The sequence below is a fragment of the Lissotriton vulgaris genome, chromosome 9 (assembly GCF_964263255.1).
Source record: "Lissotriton vulgaris chromosome 9, aLisVul1.2, whole genome shotgun sequence".
Taxonomy (NCBI): Eukaryota; Metazoa; Chordata; class Amphibia; order Caudata; family Salamandridae; genus Lissotriton; species Lissotriton vulgaris.
In genome coordinates, this window is record NC_141697.1 from 850,567,997 (window position 1) to 850,586,089 (window position 18,093).

Genomic DNA, 18,093 nt, shown 5'->3' on the forward strand with positions numbered 1-18,093 from the left:
TGAGAGCCACGTTTGTGGTGGAAATGTTCAGAGATCCCTTTAAACCAGTCACTCCAGTTTACCAGTTATATTTCGTAGGTAGGATAATATTTATATTCAGAGTGAAAGGTACAAATCTCAGGATGGGGCTTGAGGGCTATTTAGCAGGAAGAATGAATACCCTTGGCTAATGCTCCCCTCATTTCCTTTCTCTCCAATTGTTAATGTCTTTCTTTGCTTGAGACCAGCTGTAATCTGAGAAATTCTAAAATATGGTATTCTCTTTTTTTTGTGCAGGAAAGAAGTATACCATGGCATACGTTACTGACGTCTATGACGACTATGAAAATTCGCTCCGCCATCAGAATGAAACTTTATTCAATGTTACTGACATTGATCTTCCAAAAATAAGGTATCAAATCCACCTTCCACTGGTTTCCATTGTGCTTTATTGCCTCATCTTCTTCCTCGGGGTCCCCGGCAACGTAGCTGTTATCTGGATCATTGGATTCAAGGTGAAGCGCACAGCAGGCAACATCTGGTTCCTCAATCTCTCTATTGCTGACCTTCTGTGCTGCCTGGCCTTACCATTCGTCATCACAAAGCATGCCATGGACCTCCACTGGCCCTTTGGAACCATGGCTTGCAAAGTTATCCCTTCACTTACCCTTCTAAATGCATATGCCAGCATCCTCATCTTGGCCATGATCAGCATTGACCGTTTGATTCTCGTTATGTGGCCTGTTTGGTGCCAGAACAAGCGGACCTTAAACAAAGCCTCAGTGGCCTGTGTGGCAGTCTGGTCTCTGGCCCTCCTCCTGACCAGCCCTTCTTTCATCTTCCGTCGCCTTTCCTCTCACTTGTACGATGCCAAAGTGACGTGCGACCTTACGTATGGGAGCTTGTACAGTCTTGAAAGCTTTATTACTATCTTTCGATTTGTGTTTGCATTTCTTATTCCTTTCCTGGTCATTACCATCTGCAACTGTCTGATCTTTGTGAGAGTACAAAGGAGTTGGCATTCACGCTCAAATAAGACGCTTAAGGTGATTCTTACTCTGGTATTTAGCTTTTTTGTGTGCTGGTTCCCTCATCAAGTCGTACTCCTCATCTTGGGACTATACCCTCCACGTTCTCACCTCTACGAGCAAACATACAAGTTACATTCCTTCGTGGTGGGACTGGCCTACATCAACAGCTGCATCAATCCCATCATTTATGTCATAATGGGCCATGACTTCAAAGATCAGTTCAAAAAGTCCTTACGAAAAGGACTCATCCGAGTCTTGGCAGAGGACTACAGTCAAGTAAGGGCAAGTGATGCCAAAGTTAAATCAAAAGCACCGTCTGGAGAGGAGAAGTCAGTAGATTCTTCTGCCTTGTGATTGAACAGTCTGATTTTTATTAATAAAGATTGAACATTTGGAGAAGTGTTTGCTGGTCGACAATGCCCTGTGCAAATGGAAAACATTGACAAATTCTCAAGGAGTGGTGGGTGAAGAGGAAATGGGGTAAAAACCTCAAGCTGCAAATGGGGCCAAATTATTTAATAATGTTAGTACTGCATCAGGATCTGTGCAATCTCCGCAGCCGGGGGAATGAATTACCGAAAGCGGTCACTATGGTAGTCATTGCAAACAATAACAGCTAGGAGCTCAGAGCGTCGTTTATTCTCCAAGGTGCCACTACAGAGTTACCTTCTTTAAAGGCTGCAAATCTAGCAGTTGGAGTACCAATCTCCCTACCCTCACTAACTGAAAAACAAGGAAACCACTATTCAATTGCACCGTGCCATAGACGCGCAAAGTGAACACACCATTTGGGCACCAAAGGCAAGCCCATCTGTGTCCGTCTGAGTCTATATCACACACAGCGCTTCAGGGGGATGTACGGCTTTACAACGCGTGCTATTACACCGCGTGCCGTTACAACGCGGTTTTTTCAACGCAAGTCGTTACCACGACTTGCGTTGGAGGGGGTGCGGACTTAGGAATTTTTTTATTTACTATTCTAACATCAGCCTACGTACAGTAGGGGAGGTGTTGGATAGTAAATTAAAAAATTCCTTGTCCTGCAGCGCCCTCCAGCGCAAGTCGTGGTAACGACTTGCGTTTTAAAAACCGTGTTGTAACGGCATGCGGTGTAACAGCCGCGTCGTAAAGGCTGTTCCCCGCTTCAGGGACCCTGGCTGTTCACCCATAGGAAGATATACTCCAGAGAGGAATTATTTACTATTTCTCTGCAAGGCACAAAGGGAAAATGTTTATCCATTGATCCCAGTAGCATTACCAACGTCTAAATCTCATGCTGTCAAGATTGTAGTGCTTCGCTAACCTTCAATTAGAAATCTACTTCACTAACACACGCCACCAACTGGGAGCATGGCTCCAAAGACATCAGAATCTGCCAGTTCTTGGCTAATGCAAGGTCCTTAATTAAAAACAAAGTAGAATTTGCTGGCTTTCTAAACAATGACAAGATAGACCTGGCATTTGTTACCAAAATCTAGGGAGATGCCTTATCCAGCCCCGATCTAGTAATAGCTATTCCCCCAGGATACTCCCTACTCAAACTGGGTCATCAAAGCAGGAGGTGAGGGTGTTTAGCAACCATGCACCAAAAAAACAGACCAGCCTCCTTTTTACCAATTCCTGCCCCAGAATGTGAAGCACTCTCATTCAAGACAGAAATCACAAAAGTCAATCTTCTTTATCGTCCTCCAGGCCAGAAGGCCTCCTTTGAGAAAACTATTCGCACAATGTTGAAACTATACCTTCATTTGACGGACGTTACTGTTTTTGTAATTTCAACTTCCACTTAGAAGTTTCTGATGACAAAGACGCACGGCATTCAATAGATTCCATGGCTAGTAGTATGAGTCTAACCCAGCTCACTCGAGAACCCACTCACAAAGCAGCCACACCCTGGATGGTATCTTCTCGAATAATTGAGCTCTCTCGGTAACCACTGCACTCCCCTTAATGTGGTCAGACCACAAGGTTGTCATGCTCAACCTATCATTCACTAACTTTCCGTCCAGTAAACAAAATGTAAGGCACACACACAAAAACCTGAGCCTGGCATAGACTGGACCCATCACAGCTCAACCAGGTTCTAGCCAACACCTCCCTAATGTCCAGAAGGACTTAGACAACACTACCTCTAACTACACCAACTGGGTGTGGTCAGCACTGGACAAATTGGTTCCCCAAAATCATTCAACAGTCACAGAGATAAACCAACAGCCCCATAGTTTTCCAAAAAAGCTCCAATAAAGACAAATCTGTTGCAAACCGGAACGTAGATGGTCAGAAAAATATGACCCCAACAGAAAACAAAAATACAAACAACTCATTTTAGTACAAGAAAACATGATACAGGAAGAAACAACTTTGTATTTCTATGTAAAAATAAAATCTGTACAAACATTCAGGGGTAACTGTTTTTCGAACAATTATCTCCCTAACTAATCCCAACAATACTGACATGACAATAGGCAAACAATCATTGTGTAATGATAAAGCAGATTTTTTTAGCAGAAGAAGGTAAGAAAAGTCTACAATGAGTTTGCATCGAACGCGGATAGCAACCAAAACTCTAACAAATCTCCCCTTGCACCTCCAACTAGCAATTCTCTAACTAATTTCTCCCCTCACACACCTGAACAAGTCAGCAAATTACTTGACTCAGTCAAATCCAGATCGCCCAATGATCCCTGCCTCCCAGCAACAGTACAGATGGCTTTAGAAACTGTAGTACCCCACCTCACAGAGATATTTAGCATGATGTTTAAGGTGGGATATTTTCCGAAAATCTGGAAAACTGCATCCATTTTACCCCTCCCTTGAAACTAGCAGCTACCATCCAATATCCAGCCTCCCATTTCCAGCTAAAGTGGTGGAGAAGTCAGTAAATAGGGAACTTATAGCCTGATTCATGTACGGGCCGTTTTGCGTGGCCCTAATAGCGAATCATAGCGACTCGCTATTGAGGACACGCATAACGGCATTCATGTAGGAATTGCTAAATCAATAGCGATTCCTACATGTTCTCTATTTGCGAGTAGCAATTTGCTACTCGCAAAAAAAGGAATTTCTCCCCATTCATTCCTATGGGCCAAAAGGCCCATAGGAATGAATGGGGAGTATCCCTTATTTGCGAGTAGCAATTTGCTACTCGCAAATCAGATAGCGATTTTAAGGGTGCCAGGGGTGTCCAAAGGACACCCTGTAGCACCCCTAAAATGCACATTTGAACAGGTGTTGCGCACACACATGTCCAAAGGACATGTGTGTGTGCAACATGCAACTTAGAAAAATGCTTTTAAAAGCATTTTTCTATGTTTTTGCTATTTACCGAGAGGTCTGACCTCTCGGTAAATAGCGGCCCAATTCTGCTAAATCGCAATTTTTGCAAGTGTCATGAATAGCATTTAAGGAATCTCTAATAGAGATTCCTTAAATGCTAATCCTCGCATATTTGCTAATTCCTCATTAGCGATTTTAGCATTTGGGATTGTGAATCCCAAATGCCAAAATTGCACTCGCAAAAGGCAAGATTCTGAGAATCTTGCCCTTTGCGAGTGCAATTTTGCTTCATGAATCAGGCGGTTACCTCCTTCCTGGAAATGAACCATATACTAGGACTATACCCAGTTTGGTTTCAGAAGGGGGCATATTATGGAGACAGCTCTTATTGTCAGCACAGAGAAAATTAGAACCTGCATCAATCAGGGAGGGAAAGCTGCCCTGATGCTTCTTGACTTATCAGCAGAATTCAAAACTGTCAAGGTCTTACTCAACCACCTAAACAATATAGGAATAAAATACATGGCTCAGGCCACACTCCTATCATTCCTCTCTGACAGAAAACAGCATGTCTTCCTAAGTGGGAATGTCGCTACCTCTTTCTCCATACCTTGTGGTGTACCCTAGGGGTCATATTTGAGAGCAACGCTGTTTAAAATGTATGTTACACGTCTTGCAAGTTTGATTAAATCACTTGGTTTCACCCTGGTTTCATATGCTGATGACACACAAATCATTATCTCAGTCTCCAGTGAAATGCATGAAACAGCAGCAACATTTCACAGTTGCTTGGAAGAGGTAGAGAGATGGATGAAACAAAATGACCTAAAGTTAAATTCAGGAAAAACTGAGGTCGTCCTTTTTGGCAAGAAACCCACCTTTCGGTCCTCTATTTGTTGGCTATAGAATCTGGAGACCTTCCTGGCTCCTGTTAAGAAGGTCAGGAACCTGGGCGCCCTATTTGATGACAAACTGACTTTCGGAGTACAGGTGAACATGCTGACTTCCTCAGCATTCAACTTCCTAAGAACAATTTTAAAAAGCCTTCCTTTCCCCCCCATGAGCTCCAAATAATTGTGCTCATTACCTTAGTCCAGTCAGAAATTGTTACCTTTTATTTCAAAATGCAACAAAGACTGCTAATAAAGCTGCAAACACTACAGAACACAGCTGCACGAATGCTGCTTGAGATTCAAAAGTTTCAGTCAGCCTCTCCGGCCCTCCACAAATTTCAATGGCTGCCCGCAAAAAAGTACATCACCGTAAAAGGCCCTGTGTATTGCAAAAAAGCCTTACACTCCTTCTTGACCAAAAGCATTGCAAGCTGGCAAATTGGGGTGGCAGGAGTTTCATTTGGCCAGCCTCCCTCTATACCTTAAATCACAGACCACCCTGCTAAGGTTCAGGAAGGACCTAAAGACTTGGCTCTTTATTAGCCAATCTTAACCCAGTCGAACTTCTTCTTCTCTACAGAAGTCCGTAAGCTCCATGATTCTTAGTGCCAAGATGCATTTGATCATTTGTGCATTTGTGCGCGGTACAAAAATAAATCAACATTTAACAAGGTTTGAAGCAATTAACAAGTGAAGCAAATGTGGGAAATCTGACAGTAATGCCAGTGCATTTAAATGAGTAAGTTATTTGACTCCAATATCCTTATGGAATAAGGGACGTGGCTTCCAGTGGTGCATTAGGTGCAGTGGCAGCAGGACCCAGACACCCAAGGAACTCACAGAACCCAGATTATTGCTGTACTTTATAATTCAAACAGCAGCCAGGAGGTAATTTCCTTCCTTGAAAATGTAAATGTCCAGTATTTGTAAAACGCAAACAATTACCCGAGGGTGTCAAGGCGCTGGGGGATGTTGGGAAGATTATGCAAGCTATTGCCCAGAGTCACATGGTGCTGGGCTGATTTGCTACCAGCACGGGGATCCAACCATGAGCCCCCGGGTTCTGGAGTCAGTTGCCCTCGCTGCGGCGCCACACCTCTTTCTTGTACTAGTGCCCATGACATCAAGGTACTCTACTGCTAAGGAGCATTTTGCACCCACAGTGAATACACTTATGCTAGCTAGTGGTAAGTACATTGTATACATGAGCAACATTTTGAAGCCAAATCACAATGTGAAAAGGATCTTGGCAAGCTTGCGCTAATTAAAACAAATTGTGCTTGTGCAAAGTCATATACATTTTTCTGCCACACTATGGTTTAATAAATGATATCAAAATCTTGTGCTGGTGCAGATAACAGATCAAAGGTTTATTAGGTATGACGTGTAATTGCAGAGGCGCGTTAATAAAGGGTGAGGGGCCATATCATGATACAGTTTGCTGTTACAACACAGAGCCAAGCTCCTGCTTTTTTGCTTTATTTTCAGATAGGAACGGATTCTGAGCTGTACTATCTGAAAATGCAGAACTAACTTAAATAAATATTGTATTAAGTGAATTCACGTTCAGTCTGCAGGCACATAAAACAGGCACTTGACTCTATGCTGCACCAAGAAACTAGATCATAATTCGACCCCCATATGTTTCAGCCCTGCCCTTTGCTGCTGTTCTCCCCTGTAATTTCTCTTAAATGATCATAAACTGTGTAGCCCCTTTACAAACAATAATGGTTAATACCCTCTTATCTCAAGTACCAGGCCATGCAACTCCCTTACAATGTATTGAACTGATACAGGCCATTGTTATGTCTGGCGTTAGCCAAGGTCATTTGAATGTACTAAAATAATATGTATAACATACTTATTTAGCTGGCTTTCAGCCGCCTCTCTTCACCAATTGGTCTGTTGTTGTGTCATTCCCATTGGGCTCCCACCCACTACAGCATACAGCATGGGAAAATACGTGAGCCTACTTAAGCTTCTGGTTGATGCCAATTTTAGTGACGGTATTTTGCTCCTTCACAAGGTGCATATCCACACACTAGGAGTTCCCTTAAGTGTCAGAGTTGCCTGATGCAATTGTAGGGCCCATTTGAAGTGAGCACAGGGCTCATTCCAGCTTTATCAGTTCTTATCTCCTTCCGATGCTGTTATAAAGTTCTTTTGAAGTTGACTGCTGCTATTTCACAGTTTACCACATCGTGTTCCTAGCCTTGGTTTGACTAGAGGTTCTTCGATAAGCTTTGCCCAGGAAGAAAACAAAACATTATGGTGTTTAATTTGCAGCACACTTGTAAAAGATTGATCTAAACATAAGTGGAGTGTAATTTGGGTTTTAGTATTCAAAATTTTAGACAGTGAAATTTTATTCTTTCTTTCTTTCTTTCTTTCTTTCTTTCTTTCTTTTTCATCCCTTATTTGACTTATTTCATTCTTTCTTTCTTTTTTGCCTACTTTCTATTTTTCTTTCTTTCTTTTTTCTTTCTTTCCTTCTCCCTTTATATTTGCACTTCTTTCCATCTTACTTTTATTTTTTGCTGCTTCCTTCCGTCTGTTTTACCTATATTTTTTCACTCTGTCCTTCTTTTTGCCATCTTTTTTCTTGCCTCCTTCCTTCCTTCCTTCCTTCCTTCCTTCCTTCCTTCCTTCCTTCCTTCCTTCCTTCCTTCCTTCCTTCCTTCCTTCCTTCCTTCCTTCCTTCCTTCCTTCCTTCCTTCCTTCCTTCCTTCCTTCCTTCCTTCCTTCCTTCCTCCCTCCCTCACACAAGGCAGTTCCCTTCAGTGCCGGAAGTACTATGGTAATTTATACTTTTTGGAAAAAAGTAAAATACTCTTGCTTTTGCGCTTCTTTTTTTTTTATTTTTAGATTTAATGAGGCCTGGGCAGCTTTCTAAACAATAAAGTTTTGCAAAAAACATGACAAACCAAAACAAGAATTGCCAAAAGTCTGACAGTCTATGCCAAACCTATTGGCTTTGACAATACTTGTTAATAATGTTACCTTTTTGCTTGCATAACCTTCGTGTTTCCTGATTTTTGTCTTGAGAGAACAGCATGCCAAGATAACACTATGAAGTTGCTTGTTCCACTCTATGCACACCCAGAATACATACAGTCTTCATTTTATGTCTACCTGACAAAAAACTCACAGGGGCATATGTACAAGCAAATTTTGCAGTGCCGCGCTGTTGGAACTGGGGTCACCAGTCCCCTAGGGTAGCATGGCACGAGCGGGTAGGCATCCGAAAGCACATGTGTTAAGCGATCATGCAGCACACACTCACACTGAGACAGAAACCTGGGCACGCAATAAATGACTCCACTCCAGAGCTTGTATAAAAACAAGTGATTTGTATTAAGATAAATAATCAGGTAGATAGAGCAGGATCAGGGAAATCATAAATTCATTTAAAATACATGTGTCTCAAGACTTGCAATCAATATTGGATGAATAAATATCCGTTCTGCAATAAATATTAAATATTGGATCAATAAATAGTTAAATACATTTTTAGTGGGACAATGGCCCGACCTACGCCTTGCTTCTTGGTCAGTACCTGAAAGGAATACATCTCAAAGTCATAAGAACAACACTGCATTAAGCATCAATATCCATTTCCTCAGGTAAACAAAGGGACAGCTCCATAACAGAAACATCTCCCCGCTGTAGGAATAAACAATTCGTTAAGTGTAGTTCAAACATTTCCTTAAATATGAAACATTTAATTTGCCACAAAAGTATGTGGACGTAACTCTCCTCCTGTAATAGGAATTAAACATTTCATTAAGAATAATTATTCCATATAACAAGGTTGGGCATCCCTTTGGGAGAACTTCTCATTGGGCCCAGCTAACCATTGCATTAGCCAGCACTAACTAGGAGAAAACATTGCAATCTAGGTAACCATCCCCTTGTGCAGGTTTAACTGTATCAGGGCTACACCAACATTCCATCAGGAAAGTAGAAATCCCTACATTGAGCAGGTGTAAGTAGATCTCTGTTATAGCAGGGGTATGAGACCCTTCCCTGGGCAAGAGTAAACATTGCCTCAAATGAGGACAACACCTTTCATTAGGCATAAAGTATTTCTTTAGGCATCACACACCATCCCCATTACCTGATGCCTGAACAGGCAGGGCCTTCCCCCTATTAATCAGGAGCTTACAGGTAAAACATTTCCTGCAATAGAGATAATCAGTTTAGCAGAAGTAAAACACTTCACTGAGGGTAAAACATTTCATTAACCATTTCCTTAGGCAGGAATGAAACTCCTATGGCAGGAATAAAAACACGCCACTGCGGATAAAACATTTCATTAGGTAGTGTAGCTATATCCTTATAGCATTAACGTTTCCCTACTCAGCAATCAACAGTTAACAACTCTTCAAGGCAGAGATAACCATTTTTAACAGGCAAGCCTGAACTTAGAAGACTTGGTTTATGCATGTAAAGCCTTTTAGTAAATGTAAACATTTCTTTAAAGCAAGGAGCACCTCACTCCATAACGGTGGGCATGTGCTCCACCTTTCAACCAACAAGAATAAATGTTTCATTAGTCAGCAGACACAGTTCATTATGCAGCTGTTGGCGTTTCCACCCCAGGCCAGAATCAACATTCTAATTCCTACATTAAGCAGGCATAAACCTTTCAGCACCTAAGAGTAATCCTGTAAATAAGTAGAGGTTATAACACTGGGGCAGGGGTGTAATAAAACTTCTATAGTTCAGAATAATCCTGGTTCCAAGCAGGAATAACCACTTCAAAACTCTTCCCCAATCATAGGTAACATCCCCCTAATCAGGAGTAAACATTACAGGGAAGGAATCAGGCATAGGCATTTCATTAAGTAACTAATAAATAGATCATTACTCATTGCTAGAGAGCAACATCTCATTAAGCAGGCACAGGCCTTGCTTTAGACTAGTAAAACATTTCTGTTAATTAAAGTGAACATTTCAATAAGCAATTCAGTAAAGCATTCTCAATGAGCATTTTACTATGCCTTGGACTCCCCTATGCTGGGCTAAGCCATCGCAGGTGAACTCTGTATGTCTTTAGGCCTACGCCGGAACCAGGGCCCAAACAGTTAATGAATGGCAAGCCTGTCCTCAGGCATAAACAGTAACTTAATGGCCTCCACGTCACTAGAGGCACATAGGGGCCAACAGGTGGGCACTTAAGGTCAAAAATACAGCGTTTCTCTGGGGCCTACAAGAGAGCGCTTGGAGGCACAATTACAGCGCTTCTATGGGACATTCAAGAAAGCGATTGGAGTGAAATTACAGCGCTTCCCTGGGCACTACCTCAGTTCCTCACATGACAGCGCTTGGCCACAGGCAATGCTGGGGACAGCGCTTCAGCAGGCAATCAGGTTTAGATAATAGCACCCTGCAGGTACAGCACTTCACAAGGCAGCAACCCCCTTCAGTACCTCAGCACTCTTCACAGGGACAGCAAAGGAGCGTTGGGGGAGCAGGGAGTCAGCGCTTCAGAAGGCAGCAACTTCTAGAGCCACAGAAGTTCTTGGTGACACAGCGCTTCAGGGGATAGCGCTTTTCAGGATTCACAGCGCTACGATATAGCAGGCAATTCACAGCAGAGGTAGCGCTCGGCAGACAGTTCATTCCAGGTAGCGCTGCTGAAGGGCACCACAGAATATAGCGCTTCAGGCAGGAATCACGCCCAGGATTCTAGCGCTTCACAGACAGCAGGGTGCAGGGCTATAGCGCTTTGGCCCACACGAGGTGGGGGCAATACCAGCAGGTCTAATAACATTCAGTTCAGGGTGCTGCAGTTCAGGCAAATATAGCGCTTCAGAAGGCAGCAACCCCCTCCATTACTTCAGCGCTCTTCACAGGGTCAGCAAGGGCAGCGCTAGATATACAGGACAGGTGACACCCCAGTAGCAGGTTAGCAAGGGAGACCCCAGGTGACATCAGGAAACGCAGGGTCAGTACCGCGCCAATACCTGTTTTCTTCTTCAAAAGTCCTGTGATGATTTAATTTCTTCTTAGCGCTTTAGGTTTCTTGCGCCCTTGTAAATAGAGGCTTAGTTTCTTCTTGGCGTGATGTTTCTTGCGCCCTTGTAAATAGAAGCTTAGTTTCTTGTTGGCGTGATGTTTCTTGCGCCCTTTGGTTTCTTGTTTCCTTGAAGGGGGTTAAGTTGGTGGCTGGTGTTAGATCTCCTCAGCCAATCCCCTCAAGTAGTCCCTGGGGGTTCCCTGCCGCGGGGCTAGGTCAGAGGGGGGGGTACAGGATACCTCAACACTTGAAAGGCAGCTCCTAGGCCCTGTCTCTTCCAGTATCATAAGTCCCTGTCCTGACCCTCACTGCCTATCCTCCTGCATAGGTTCTTCCCCAGGTCTTCCCCTCAGTCACTCTGACAGGAAAGTTTACCTTCCTTTCCTTATACAGTGCCAGTTGACAGTTGGCAGTGGCAGTTGGTGTCACCTCACCTGTTCCAGAAGGTTCCAGGGGGTTCTAGGAGGTTCCACCATTCTACCTGTGGGCAGGCTGGCAGGCTAAGTTGATACATTGTTTGGAGGGTTCCAGCCAGGCCCTAGCCACTAGAATGCGCCCACTAAACCCCGCTGCAGCAGCAGTGGTCAGTGGCAGCCATGTTAGGGGTATAAGACACCTGCATCTTAACATCAGTTTCACAGTACACAGGGCTTTCCTCACTACACAAGGCCTATACATTGTTGTTACCATGAGGGCATTCTGATTTAAAAGGGAAATAAAAGGCGAAAAATTTTGGGGAAAGGGCCACGTCTCACACATCTCCCCCCCAGCCAAAAGCCAGGGTAGACCGATCATTCCCTTGATGGGCTTCCCTGCTTGGGGGCGGAAAAAGGTGGACCCAGGCCCATTACCACCATCAGCTCTTTGCTAATCCAACCACCCCACTGGTGTTCCCTAGTGGGATGCGGCCAGGACGGACCTCTGAACAATTCAGATGTCTCTGGCCCTTGCTCTCTCTCAGAGTGGGGGGCAGTAGCCCCAGGCCCGTGGTACCCTTTCCACTCTCCTCTCAACCTAGGGTCTAAACCCTTAAGTTGACCTGGTGACAGGGGCGAGTCCTCCCTCTCCCTGCACCCCCTTCCAGGGTTCTGCACCCTCCCATCTGGAGTAGTACCCCTGAGAGTCACAACGGGGGAACTCTGAATACAGAGATTCCTCCTGCCAGGTCAGGCAACCCCTGAACCTGGCCACCCAACCCAGGATCTGTGCCCTGTGGCTGGCCCGGTGTCAGGGGAGAGTCCTTCCTCCCTCTGCACCCCCTCCCAGAGTTCCGCACCCTCCTACCCGGATAGGTACCCCTGGAAGTCACAACCGGGGGGACTCTGATTACAGAGATCCCTCCCGCCAGGTCAGGCAACCCCTGAACCTGGCCACCCAACCCGGGATCTGCACCCTGTGGCTGGACCGGTGCCAGAGGAGAGTCCTTCCTCCCTCTGCACCTCCTCCCAGAGTTCCGCACACCCTCCTACCCGGAGAGGTACCCCTGGGAGTCACACCGGTAGGGTCCTTAGTTACCGGTACCCCACCCTCCAGGTCAGGCAACTCCTGAACATGAAACCCCAGTCCAGGTTCTACACCCTGTGACTGGTCCAAGCCCCGAACCTCGGGTACGCTGCCACCATGGAAGTACCTGGCACACATGATTTCAAGGTCTTCAGCTCTGTCTCTGTTACTGAAGCCTGTGCACCAGCTTTCCTTCCTTCATTGCAAGGCTCACACTCTCCCTTTTCTGCTCTAACCTCTTTGACGACACACACCCCCTTCCAAGGTTCTCTGGTGTGCCCGCCTCCCTGGGTGTGACCTGCCCCTCCTGTCCCCATCCCCTCTCCCCTCTGGGTGGGCTCCTACCCGTGCCCCTAAAGTGGTACGGAGTTCCTTCTTCCCTCCGCCCAACAGGCACCCCCATCCCCTGACAACACTCCAGTACGCCAGGTGGGGACTCAGATAATTCAGGAAAAAGGTTCTAGGATGTGGCGACAGAATGAGGTCCAACATGCCCTGATACACTCACAGGCTAGACAGTGGAGGGGTCAATTCCTAAGGCTTGCACACACAATAATTGTGCAGCCTAATTGCTGTGCACCCTGTCCCAATGGAGGGTGCTGCATGGTCACAGGTCCTGGATCCCACCGCTCGACACCAATAGGTTGGAACTGGGGTCACCAGTCCCCTAGGGTAGCATGGCACGAGCGGGTAGGCATCCGAAAGCACATGTGTTAAGCGATCATGCAGCACACACTCACACTGAGACAGAAACCTGGGCACGCAATAAATGACTCCACTCCAGAGCTTGTATAAAAACAAGTGATTTGTATTAAGATAAATAATCAGGTAGATAGAGCAGGATCAGGGAAATCATAAATTCATTTAAAATACATGTGTCTCAAGACTTGCAATCAATATTGGATGAATAAATATCCGTTCTGCAATAAATATTAAATATTGGATCAATAAATAGTTAAATACATTTTTAGTGGGACACAGGCCCGACCTACGCCTTGCTTCTTGGTCAGTACCTGAAAGGAATACATCTCAAAGTCATAAGAACAACACTGCATTAAGCATCAATATCCATTTCCTCAGGTAAACAAAGGGACAGTTCCATAACAGAAACATCTCCCCGCTGTAGGAATAAACAATTCGTTAAGTGTAGTTCAAACATTTCCTTAAATATGAAACATTTAATTTGCCACAAAAGTATGTGGACGTAACTCTCCTCCTGTAATAGGAATTAAACATTTCATTAAGAATAATTATTCCATATAACAAGGTTGGGCATCCCTTTGGGAGAACTTCTCATTGGGCCCAGCTAACCATTGCATTAGCCAGCACTAACTAGGAGAAAACATTGCAATCTAGGTAACCATCCCCTTGTGCAGGTTTAACTGTATCAGGGCTACACCAACATTCCATCAGGAAAGTAGAAATCCCTACATTGAGCAGGTGTAAGTAGATCTCTGTTATAGCAGGGGTATGAGACCCTTCCCTGGGCAAGAGTAAACATTGCCTCAAATGAGGACAACACCTTTCATTAGGCATAAAGTATTTCTTTAGGCATCACACACCATCCCCATTACCTGATGCCTGAACAGGCAGGGCCTTCCCCCTATTAATCAGGAGCTTACAGGTAAAACATTTCCTGCAATAGAGATAATCAGTTTAGCAGAAGTAAAACACTTCACTGAGGGTAAAACATTTCATTAACCATTTCCTTAGGCAGGAATGAAACTCCTATGGCAGGAATAAAAACACGCCACTGCGTATAAAACATTTCATTAGGCAGTGTAGCTATATCCTTATAGCATTAACGTTTCCCTACTCAGCAATCAACAGTTAACAACTCTTCAAGGCAGAGATAACCATTTTTAACAGGCAAGCCTGAGCTTAGAAGACTTGGTTTATGCATGTAAAGCCTTTTAGTAAATGTAAAAATTTCTTTAAAGCAAGGAGCACCTCACTCCATAACGGTGGGCATGTGCTCCACCTTTCAACCAACATGAATAAATGTTTCATTAGTCAGCAGACACAGTTCATTATGCAGCTGTTGGCGTTTCCACCCCCAGGCCAGAATCAACATTCTAATTCCTACATTAAGCAGGCATAAACCTTTCAGCACCTAAGAGTAATCCTGTAAATAAGTAGAGGTTATAACACTGGGGCAGGGGTGTAATAAAACTTCTATAGTTCAGAATAATCCTGGTTCCAAGCAGGAATAACCACTTCAAAACTCTTCCCCAATCATAGGTAACATCCCCCTAATCAGGAGTAAACATTACAGGGAAGGAATCAGGCATAGGCATTTCATTAAGTAACTTATAAATAGATCATTACTCATTGCTAGAGAGCAACATCTCATTAAGCAGGCACAGGCCTTGCTTTAGACTAGTAAAACATTTCTGTTAATTAAAGTGAACATTTCAATAAGCAATTCAGTAAAGCATTCTCAATGAGCATTTTACTATGCCTTGGACTCCCCTATGCTGGGCTAAGCCATCGCAGGTGAACTCTGTATGTCTTTAGGCCTACGCCGGAACCAGGGCCCAAACAGTTAATGAATGGCAAGCCTGTCCTCAGGCATAAACAGTAACTTAATGGCCTCCACGTCACTAGAGGCACATAGGGGCCAACAGGTGGGCACTTAAGGTCAAAAATACAGCGTTTCGCTGGGGCCTACAAGAGAGCGCTTGGAGGCACAATTACAGCGCTTCTATGGGACATTCAAGAAAGCGCTTGGAGTGAAATTACAGCGCTTCCCTGGGCACTACCTCAGTTCCTCACATGACAGCGCTTGGCCACAGGCAATGCTGGGGACAGCGCTTCAGCAGGCAATCAGGTTTAGATAATAGCACCCTGCAGGAACAGCACTTCACAAGGCAGCAACCCCCTTCAGTACCTCAGCACTCTTCACAGGGACAGCAAAGGAGCGTTGGGGGAGCAGGGAGTCAGCGCTTCAGAAGGCAGCAACTTCTAGAGCCACAGAAGTTCTTGGTGACACAGCGCTTCAGGGGATAGCGCTTTTCAGGATTCACAGCGCTACGATATAGCAGGCAATTCACAGCAGAGGTAGCGCTCGGCAGACAGTTCATTCCAGGTAGCGCTGCTGAAGGGCACCACAGAATATAGCGCTTCAGGCAGGAATCACGCCCAGGATTCTAGCGCTTCACAGACAGCAGGGTGCAGGGCTATAGCGCTTTGGCCCACACGAGGTGGGGGCAAGACCAGCAGGTCTAATAACATTCAGTTCAGGGTGCTGCAGTTCAGGCAAATATAGCGCTTCAGAAGGCAGCAACCCCCTCCATTACTTCAGCGCTCTTCACAGGGTCAGCAAGGGCAGCGCTAGATATACAGGACAGGTGACACCCCAGTAGCAGGTTAGCAAGGGAGACCCCAGGTGACATCAGGAAACGCAGGGTCAGTACCGCGCCAATACCTGTTTTCTTCTTCAAAAGTCCTGTGATGATTTAATTTCTTCTTAGCGCTTTAGGTTTCTTGCGCCCTTGTAAATAGAGGCTTAGTTTCTTCTTGGCGTGATGTTTCTTGCGCCCTTGTAAATAGAAGCTTAGTTTCTTGTTGGCGTGATGTTTCTTGCGCCCTTGTAAATAGAAGCTTAGTTTCTTGTTGGCGTGATGTTTCTTGCGCCCTTTGGTTTCTTGTTTCCTTGAAGGGGGTTAAGTTGGTGGCTGGTGTTAGATCTCCTCAGCCAATCCCCTCAAGTGGTCCCTGGGGGTTCCCTGCCGCGGGGCTAGGTCAGAGGGGGGGGTACAGGATACCTCAACACTTGAAAGGCAGCTCCTAGGCCCTGTCTCTTCCAGTATCATAAGTCCCTGTCCTGACCCTCACTGCCTATCCTCCTGCGTAGGTTCTTCCCCAGGTCTTCCCCTCAGTCACTCTGACAGGAAAGTTTACCTTCCTTTCCTTATACAGTGCCAGTTGACAGTTGGCAGTGGCAGTTGGTGTCACCTCACCTGTTCCAGAAGGTTCCAGGGGGTTCTAGGAGGTTCCACCATTCTACCCGTGGGCAGGCTGGCAGGCTAAGTTGATACATTGTTTGGAGGGTTGCAGCCAGGCCCTAGCCACTAGAATGCGCCCACTAAACCCCGCTGCAGCAGCAGTGGTCAGTGGCAGCCATGTTAGGGGTATAAGACACCTGCATCTTAACATCAGTTTCACAGTACACAGGGCTTTCCTCACTACACAAGGCCTATACATTGTTGTTACCATGAGGGCATTCTGATTTAAAAGGGAAATAAAAGGCGAAAAATGTTGGGGAAAGGGCCACGTCTCACACGCGCCATTTCTGAAAATTCAGGGATGCACCGTATTTACAAGAACATTGTTCACCCCTGTGTTTTTCCTATGCTGCCACCAAAAGTAGCTGCTTAGCACCAACACAGACACCCTTGCGCCATAGTTCAAGCATGCCTGCATTGCAGGGATGTTAGTTTATGTGCAGGAAGGCGTCCCTTTGTTTTTGTGCATGAAGGTACACCCTCATGCACAAAAATATTCCTAAATAGCATTTTGCTCTTTCTGTGTGTGCTGCAGAATGTGTGCTGCAAAAAGCAAAAACGAGGAGAAATAAAAGTATTTCTCCTTGTTGCGCCAATCTTATGCTCGCTTTTCCATGGTGTTAGTTTTTAGCACTGCTTCAGATCCTAGTGAATCTGACGCAACGTAAAAAAGCAGTAGGTGTTGTGCTGGAACGTCCACACCAACACCCATTTCATGCCCCTTTCACACAGATACTGCATGAAAGGGTACCATACTCCCAAAGCAGCGTTAAGCCACAAAAAGTGGCTTAAATCCACTTTGTAAATATGGAGCAGGGCATTGCAACACCGGAACGTCTGTAAAAGTGATGGTCCGGTGTCAAAATCCCCTTGTACATATGCCCCAAAGATTTTATACTACCATAATTAATAAAGATTCTGCTTACTTTTCCTAAAACAATAAGTTTGACATACAACCCCTGACATCTATTCATGTTGTATTGGTCAAAACAGTGTATTCACAGTACTGAAGGACGTGATTGCTGGTACTGTACTTGACCAAGTTACGGGGAAAAACAATTTGGATGATCAGCTTTGTGGGTATATCCACACATATAAATACTGAAGAGCAGTGGAGCAAGGATGCATCCACACAGGATCCCAAAAGTAATCAGAGCTAATCAAAAGGGGACAGCCTGAATGTACTATACTGTACCACAGGGTCCAGATTATCAAAGAGCTGATGCAACTCAGGGAAGTGGGCAAAGTTGCGGTGCTGCATGAACTTGAGAGTACAGAAGTGCTTCATATCTAAAAAAAAGTGGAGCTGGTTCACTTTCAGCAGACATATGCCAATGCAGGCAGCTGTGCACCATAGTGCAAGGGCATTTGTGTTATGGTCA

At 45.0% G+C, this 18,093-nt stretch overlaps 1 protein-coding gene across 3 annotated transcripts in view; it reads left to right on the forward strand.

Moving 5' to 3' along the window:
* Positions 1–18,093, forward strand: part of LOC147692355 (C5a anaphylatoxin chemotactic receptor 1-like) — a 319,430-nt gene that overhangs the window by 60,391 nt on the left and 240,946 nt on the right. Inside the window, exon 2 of one of the 3 annotated variants that reach the window (XM_086938580.1) lies at positions 277–1,403. The exons of 1 other annotated variant lie outside the window; for it this stretch is intronic. In XM_086938580.1, coding sequence (XP_086794706.1) covers positions 291–1,364 — 1,074 coding nt within the window. In that variant the 5' untranslated portion in view covers positions 277–290 and the 3' untranslated portion in view covers positions 1,365–1,403. Of the gene's footprint in view, positions 1–276; positions 1,404–18,093 lie in introns of those variants that run through there. One more of the 3 variants, XM_086938581.1, reaches the window with a different exon arrangement.